Raw genomic sequence first — 8,542 nt, 5'->3', positions numbered from 1 at the left:
CCCAAAGCTCAAGTTTGGATGTTTTGACAAACTGCTAATGTCATCATTTGTGCATGTGAATTTGTGATTAACCTAATGAGCCTCCCTCATGTTTACACTACCATCCTCTCCTTTGAGATTGGAGTTACAAACGTGACATTTACTTGAATTTTCTCAGCATTAGCTCAAGTTCAAAACATGTCTAAGAGGCCTGGCCCAGGTAGTATTGTACTATAGTGTCTTTCAGGCGAATGACTAGAACAGTGTTGTGTATAATGGTACTACCGAATAAGCAGAGCTGCACTTGCTGCATGTCATGACTTTAATGTGTAACTACAGTATGCATACATACAAGAAGTGGGAGAACTAAAGCCCAAGAACTAGAAAGGCTACAAAATACAACACATGGACCAATACATTTACAAAACATTCAAAATCCTTACAAAATGGGCTGTATTGGTCCTTTGTTCTTTTTACAAACTTATGCTGTGTGGCCACAGGGGACAGTTCTAGATTTAGGTCCCCCCTTCCAAAATTTACAAGTGTCAGGGGGAAAAAAATGCTATAGGCCTTGTCTCTCTACTAAAAACAGCCGACCCTCTCCCAAAGGGCCTGACGTTTATCTTCTCCAAACAGAAAGGAGGAGGGCTCTGAAGCCTACCTCCCCCCACTGTCAGCAGTTGATTGGGGGGCAGGAGGAAGAAGCAACACTAGACCTTGATCCCAACCCCTCCCTCCCACATTCCATAGTATTCCCATATCCCAACACATCCACTTCTTTTTTTTTAAACAACTTAGTGATTTAAAGGTCCCCCATCCACAAAGAAAAAAAATAAGTTACATAATATTTAAAACTGGCTTTTCAATATTCTTTGGGAGTCCGGGAATGTCAGGACAAGGAGGTCTGCCCTAGACAAGTGCTTGGCATCAGCAGCTGCCCCTTTATTACAAGCTGGACAGGCACCAGTTATCTACCTGCCTTTAACACAATTTGCACAAACCCAAGAAGTCCAGACAAACGTTTCGGTTCCATGTATTTACACTAGTTCAAAATGATATTCACAGCATCTTCTGAATTTTGGCCAAGAGTCAAAATTTTGCTTTAAACTTTGGAACATGCCACACAGACTTTCACCCAAAGGCTGCTTGTGTGTACTCAAATCGAGGGGCTGGGAAGGTCAGGAAGAGCTTTAAGGATTCTTCTGTCAGTTTGATGGGAAGGGGACCTCCAGGCTGGCACGCTTACAATACAAGCTGCAGTTCATCTAACTGGCACCAGTCCCTTCCATCACTTGCTGTGCCTGCTTCTGCCCCATGCAGCACTGTGCAACTGACTGAAACAACCTAAACATGGACAGAAGAGCAAAAAGTTGAGAGACCGAGCTAGAGTTCAGTCTAAAAATCTTCATTTTGAGACACCTTCAACACGGGGATTTCCTATAACCATAGGAATACAAGCGTTCACAACCCATGTAGCACCAAGCTGCATTTTGAGATGCTAGTCTGAAGTAGCAGTCATGGAAGCTACAGCATAATGGATCGTTCTTTTTCCAGTTTGATTGATTTAGCTTTCAGACAGGAATACATTGATTTGAGACTTTCAAAAAGAAAGCCACCTTCCACTACTGAACACAACATTTAGAGATTTATGAAATATCTAATTACATGGGAACATGCTGTCATGGGGTTATGCAATCAAATATGCAAACAGAGGCACCACAGTGAGGTGGACAGTAAACTGTCCTGGGAGTAGGACAAATTCTAGTCTCACTTCTGCCAACGTATTCTAACATTGTGCCTCTTTCCCCACAATCTGTAAAATGCAATTATTTCACCTGCTTTATGGATGCACTTAGATATCTATCCACATAAAGTATTTTACAAGGCCAAAGTAGTAATATTTATTGTCACCTATTTTATCCAATGGGGCTGTGTCAGCTTAGTATGAAATGGAATATCACCACTGATATTTCCATTATGTGACTGAATAAACCAAGTGAGCACGAGTTTGTAATTAAACCATACAAAAAGTTATCTACTCACTTCTCAATTTCTGGAGCACAGTGAACAAACTCATGGTTCCAGAATTTAAACGCTGGATTTTTTATCAGCTCAATGAAGGTAATGAGGAGACCCCATGGGTGAGGCCTATTTACAATCAGTCGTTCCAACAGTACCCTGAAGTACACAAAGAAAAAAAAACAGGGAAGGCTCAACACAGATCTCCTAGACACACAAGGATATTTACAGCTACAGCCCAGTGAAGAGAACACACAGGTTTGCTTTTTCTGTAGCACTAGACAGTAACATTATACAACTCAACACCTGCCTCCAACACTAGAAGTCATTTAATGTCAAGCAAAGTGAAAAGTTGAACTATAAAGGTTGTGAATGTAACTGCCCCTCCTCACCTAGTGATCTGTTCCTGGATAGCCTCAGTATTGGCCTCTGCAAATAGGTAAAGCATGGTACAACTGAAATAGTGCGTATGGCTGTTTGGGTACCGCAGCTGATTGGCAATTGCATTCAAGAAGAGGTACCGACCTGGAAAGAGAGAGCAGGCGTTTAGTAGGAAGGAATTGGTTTCCCTTAGACAACACAGTGTCGCAAGGAAGCACCCTAGCACCGCTTATGGATTCAGTTGTACGGCTCTGCACTACATAGTTTAAAGAAACTTCAGTTTAAAAAAGCTAAAAAAAATTAGGGGTGCTTCACAACACCGATCCCAGCTGGAGTTCTTGTACCAAGAGTCTGGGCTTCCTCCTCATGAGAGGTGTTTCAAAGCCGTGCATCCCCTCAGGTCTGCAACTGGCCCAGGAAGGCTGGACAAGATTTCCTTTCATTGTACCGATTCAAAATTCGCTGCCAAAGCAACATTCCTACTCCAAATTCAGAATCTTCTATTATGTTAATTAATATTCATAAAGCACTTTAAAAGATGAAAGTTTCAAAATGAAGTGTTACATGCCGAGTATTATCCTGTTATAACACTTTATATTTCACAAGCCATGCAGGTGTAAATCTAACTTTTGCAATCTTACCCACTACTACTAATCTTGGATGGATGCTATTTATTAAATCCTCCCAGGACAGAAATATCAGTTTGTGTGCCGATTATTCCAGACTCTAGAGAACATGACCTTGGTGTCTATCTTGAAGCAAAGCTCACTACACTTAAAGGTTATACTGCGTAAAGGGGGTGGGAGGGTGACTAGCCGATCTCATCACATAAGTAAGTCTCCACTAGAGGAAAGAATCAATATTTCCTCCAACAAGATTCAAAATCTAGTTCTCTCCAAAATTAACTTTTTACTTGGTGAATTGTCCATGTGTTTCAGATAAGTTTAGTTCCAATAAAATATTTTTAGGGTATTCAGAATTCTATCTTCTAATGCAGTGTTGCTTAATACAAAACCACTAGCAGTTAAGTGGTATTTCAGTTTTTTCCACAGTACCCAGAACTAATCTGCAAAAAGAAAAGGAGGACTTGTGGCACCTTAGAGACTAACCAATTTATTTGAGCATAAGCTTTTGTGAGCTACAGCTCACTTCATCGGATGCATCCGATGAAGTGAGCTGTAGCTCACGAAAGCTTATGCTCAAATAAACTGGTTAGTCTCTAAGGTGCCACAAGTCCTCCTTTTCTTTTTGCGAATACAGACTAACACGGCTGCTACTCTGAAACCAGAACTAATCTGCTCTCTTAACTAAGAAGGTTTCAAGAACCATTTCAGGCTAGAAGCAAACAACCGATCCAGAGAAGTTCCACTTACCTTCTGTGTCCAGGTCCACAGCCAAGTTCTGGAAGATGTCCATGTGAGCTGAATGGGTGATAGTGCTCATAGAGGGTGTGCTGCCTTTGTTGTGAATATGTGCAATAGCCTGAGTGCCTACATAGAGCACTAGTGCATTAATCAGCTGGATGTTGTAGCGATTGCCAGGTTCATTTGATACCTAGGTAGGCACAGCACAAGAAAAAGGTTAGCTTTTTACAATCCTTCAGAGTTCTTAGGGACTGTGTGAACGAATGATTTGAAGAGATTTTCAGCATTCAAATATCTGCTTTATGCAGAAAGTAATGTCTAATTATAAATCTAAAGTCTCAAATTTGGGTTTCTTACTTTGTAGATAGTGCTTGCCAATACCTCTCTCTAAACTAAAAAAAAAAAAAAAAAAAGAGTATGACAGACCTGAGACAGACTCAATTAAAATTACAGCCTAAATTAGGTCCTAATAGCCAACCTTTAGTACCTAATTCTGTGGCAGGTCAAGCTCTGCAGTTACTGAATTCACATTCATACACTAAAGTGGTCTTTAGCTTCCATGGCCTGATTTTCAGAAGTGTTTGTGTATACATGAAACATCTGCAACTGCATGAAACCATGTACCAAATCTGAATGTATAATTACACAAATAAAAAGGAATTTCCATTAACAAGTGACTCAAAAGCAACTTCTGACTTGAACTTGTTTAATCACTTTTAGAAACTGATTAGTTGAGGTGAATGCAATAAAGTCTGGTGAGAGTCTCAAAGATGTCCAGGTTATAAATGCTAAGCTGATTTGAGAACTGCTGAAAAAAGACAGCAGACTTGGACACCTACTCAGCCCACTGGTACCAGGGGCTCTCACTGCAGGATGAAACCATCAGAACACATTGGTTTGGAGAATTTTTGCCAATTCATGCACTGAAGCAGTTTCAGGAGTAGGAGTTTATGGTACCCTGAATGGCAAGTGAAGTCCTATTTTTTTTACAGGACTAAGATGGATTCTTCTCAAAGCTACATTGCTTGAGGATCACTGCAGTTAACACTCCCTCTGTCAAAACACCACATTCCTCTTGGTGATACTAAATTAGCAAATTATATTTGTTGTGCACTGGGAAAAACACGGAGTATCTAGCAGGAAAGAGCATTTTGGGAGGCTCTTATCCCAGTCACATCTTCCAAAGAGTACATCACATAGTATTTTATACCCGCTGAGTCATATTATCTCACTTCCTACATGGTTTTCAGCCTTAGACTCTAAAAACATTTTCAAGGATGGATCCACTAACCTGTAGATTGCTGCGCAAGTCAGACAGGAAAGTGACAGGAGAGCGAGTTTTGAGATAGGAATCCAAATCTTTTTTGAACTGAGGGGGCATCACTCCAGTAAAGTTGGTGAGTATCCGTGGTGCAATATTAATCTCACTTAACATGTCCACCTGCCAAAGAAAAACTCAGTTAATAATCCTTTAACCAATTCCTGCTATTTTAATCCAAAATTATTGTTGCAAGACTTTCTAAGGAAAGCAAGTTTAAGTTCGCCATACTAGCCACTCCTAACTATACATTTTTATACCAGAAGGTATAACATGAAATTCAATTTGCCTGGCGCAGGGCTGGAGCTCTTTATCTTGGTTTTCAGACTTCAGAATAGCTGGTTTCTTAATCTGATGTCACTTACAAATTGCTGAAGACTGGGTAGGTCATAAGACTGATAATGGGATACACAGCGTGGCCACTCTAAATCAACTGTCTGAAATCAGCCCAGACTGGTAGCATTCAAAGACCATGACGGATGTGTGTGTGAAGTGGATTTAGAAGTCTTGTTCTAGCTCCCACATCAAAAACTGCCATCCACATTCAGTTCTCTTTTCTGCAGTCTCAACAAGGAAGACTAAAACAAAAGGGGCCATTAAAAAATGTAACTCCTACCACTTCTAGAGGTGGTTCATGCAGTAAGGGATCATAGAATATTAGTTAGATGACCTCCTGAAGTCTCTTCCAGTCCAACCCCCTGCTCAAAGCAGGACCAACACCAACTAAATCATCCCAGCCAAGGCTTTGTCAATCCAGGCCTTAAAAACCTCTAACGATGGAGATTCCACCACTTCCCTAGGTAACCCATTCCAGTGCTTCACCCTCCCAGTGAAACAGTGTTTCCTAATATCCAACCGAGACCTCCCCCACTGCAACTTGAGACCATTGCTCCTTGTTCTGTCATCTGCCACCACTGAGAACAGCCGAGCTCCATCCTCTTTGGAAACCCCACCCCCTTCAGGTAGTTGAAGGCTGCTATCAAATCCCCCCTCACTCTTCTTTTCTGCAGACTAAATAAGCCCAGTTCCCTGAGCCTCTCCTCCTAAGCCATGTGTCCCAGCCCCCTAATCATTTTCATTGCCCTCCACTGGACTTTCTCCAATTTGTCCACATCCTTTCTGTAGTGGGCGACCAAAACTTGACACAATACTCCAGGTTTGGCCTCACCAGTGTCGAATAGAGGGGAATAATCACTTGCCTTGATCTGCTGCCAGCGCTCCTACTAATACAGTCCAATATGCCATTGGCCTTGGCAACGAGGGCACACTGGGACTTGTGGGGAAACTCTCACTGCTGCAGCCGTACCCATTATGTGGATTAGAAGACTATGGTCTTCAGGATTTAAATAGGCCAAAGCAGTAATTCTATTAAAGTTTATGACACTTCAGAATGGCTGATCTAAAAAAAATTACTGGAGACAGTAAGTAACTAATGTGTATTTTGAGAAGAGTCGTAAGTACACCATGCAGAAAGCACTTCATTTTTTTGATCCAATAGAGAGGACAATTGCTCTTTTCACTGGTTGCTCAACTGGATTCCAGCCAAGCATACACCAGGGTGGATGAAATATACTGTATACCTCCAACTTCTAGAAACCAGACCAAGAAATGAAGTGTAAGTTGTCAGCTGAGCTCTGTTTAACTGACTTTCTTCCTTTAAGAAAAAGAACATACTGAACCAATATGGAAGACTGCCAAAGTAGTCAGTGGTTTCACAGATAAGCGAACAGGAGGTAAACTAGTGTAGTACATACCACTGGAATGCTAGAGAAGGGGGCATTAATCCCGATATCATACCTCCACTGGTCTTAAGTGGTGGCCTCAATATCTTTGCTCCAGTGTTTAGTAGTCAAGCATGATCAAAAAAGCCTCTATTTGCTTCAGATTTTCATATCTAAAACCCTTACGGTATTTTACTGTGAGAAAGCCAGCTTCCTGTTTAATGCTCCTCAGCTGAGCTAAGAAAGCCAAAGGACCTGATCCTGCAATTGGATCCATACAGGCAGACCCCTGCAGCCATGCAAAGATCCACTGGCATCAGTGAAGCACCACACATGTGCAGCTGTCTATCCATGTGGATCCGATTGCAGGGCCAGGGTCTTGTATTTATGTTCTACAGGATGAGGACTGAGTTTCTCTCTCTCTGGAAAGTCTCTAGCACACTGAGTGCTACAGCAATGTCAATTAAAGACTATTATACCAAGTTATAATTATAACAGAAAGAAAAGGAGGACTTGTGGCACCTTAGAGACTAAAATTTATTTGTGCATAAGCTTTCGTGAGCTACAGCTCCTTTTCTTCCTGCAAATACAGACTAACACAGCTGCTACTCTGAAGCCTGCAATTATAACAGGCTATTTTACTTAACTAATTCCAATGATTAATTGCATATCCAAAAGTGTTACATACCTTAGGAACTTCTAGATTGTTGTGTTTATCAAAATAGGACTGTTTCTGAAGTTACACTCCCTTTCATATTAGATTTAAAAGAAGCCATGCAATAAAGTTTCCCATTGTTTCCTTATGTGTGATAGTTTGAGACCGAGTGCTACGTACTTTTAGGTTGGGAGTGAAAGGATCTGGAAGCCTCATGTTACGTGGGAAGGCACTCAGGATCAGATTCCTTAGTTGGATACAGTTCGGTGGGATCACATCACAGAACCCATAGTGGTAGTCACAAAGGAATTCTGGGAAATCATGCAATAAGACCAGCAACACACGCAGAGTGCCCTACAAAAGAAAAAGGAATGGGGCATGTAATTAGCAGGTTCTGAGCTTCCCCCAACAGCAACTGTACCACAGCCAGACAAGCAAAAAGGAGGAGGCCTTTTTCTTCCTGATGCATCATGTGATCAAAGTTTCTTCTTCCTGGTAATGAGTTTAATAACCCAGTGTTTAGCAGACAAATCCATTCCCTGGTCTCCAGTGTCTTACAGCACAGTTTCAGCTTACTATCAACCTCTGATCAGTTACCTGTGATTAACAGTCAAGCACTGATTTCTTGACCAGTGTAAATACTAAACTGTACTTAAATTAACCTCTAATTCACAAAAGATAGTAATTTATATTCAGCTAACAAAAATAAGTTGTCCTGTGCACTCTAACCCATCTTCAAAGTGCTTTCCTGGAAAATACCTGCATCAGCCAATACTGTTTACCTTGTAGAGAATTTGCATAGGTTTAGTGAGTTCCACATTTCTAAGGAAAGGAGCCAAGTACTTGAAGAGATCAATTAGCAGCTGGGCATACATAGGCCAACCCTGCCAAGAGAAAACCACCACATAAGTAATGTATAAACAAAAGCAATTAAACCTGGATTGTTACAGTTTGGTAAAAAGCAGAGTCAGAGATACATCATGTTTAGACGTATCCCCATCTAAGTTTGAAATGATCATTTGCACTACGACTAGTCAATGACTACAGTACAGCTCCAGTTTTCTGAGGGCTTCAGGGTTACCTGGAATATGTATTGAAGAAAAGT

At 41.1% G+C, this 8,542-nt stretch overlaps 1 protein-coding gene across 8 annotated transcripts in view; it reads right to left on the bottom strand.

The window, feature by feature from the left end:
- Positions 1-278: 278 nt before the first annotated feature.
- Positions 279-8,542, bottom strand: part of CNOT1 (CCR4-NOT transcription complex subunit 1) — a 90,136-nt gene continuing 81,872 nt past the window's right edge. For 4 of the 8 annotated variants that reach the window (XM_074968444.1, XM_074968443.1, XM_074968445.1 and 1 more), the window contains exons 43-49: positions 8,220-8,321; positions 7,618-7,791; positions 5,035-5,184; positions 3,753-3,933; positions 2,391-2,523; positions 2,023-2,157; positions 279-1,323 (exon numbers count right to left, since the gene is read on the bottom strand). In XM_074968444.1, coding sequence (XP_074824545.1) covers positions 1,245-1,323; positions 2,023-2,157; positions 2,391-2,523; positions 3,753-3,933; positions 5,035-5,184; positions 7,618-7,791; positions 8,220-8,321 — 954 coding nt within the window. In that variant the 3' untranslated portion in view covers positions 279-1,244. The remainder of the gene's footprint in view (positions 1,324-2,022; positions 2,158-2,390; positions 2,524-3,752; positions 3,934-5,034; positions 5,185-7,617; positions 7,792-8,219; positions 8,322-8,542) is intronic. The other 4 variants (XM_074968449.1, XM_074968447.1, XM_074968446.1 and 1 more) reach the window with 1 other exon arrangement.

The sequence above is a fragment of the Natator depressus genome, chromosome 12, assembly GCF_965152275.1.
Source record: "Natator depressus isolate rNatDep1 chromosome 12, rNatDep2.hap1, whole genome shotgun sequence".
Lineage (NCBI taxonomy): Eukaryota > Metazoa > Chordata > Testudines > Cheloniidae > Natator > Natator depressus.
Note: the sequence above shows the minus strand (reverse complement) of the source record. Positions and strands in the feature narration are given on the sequence as shown.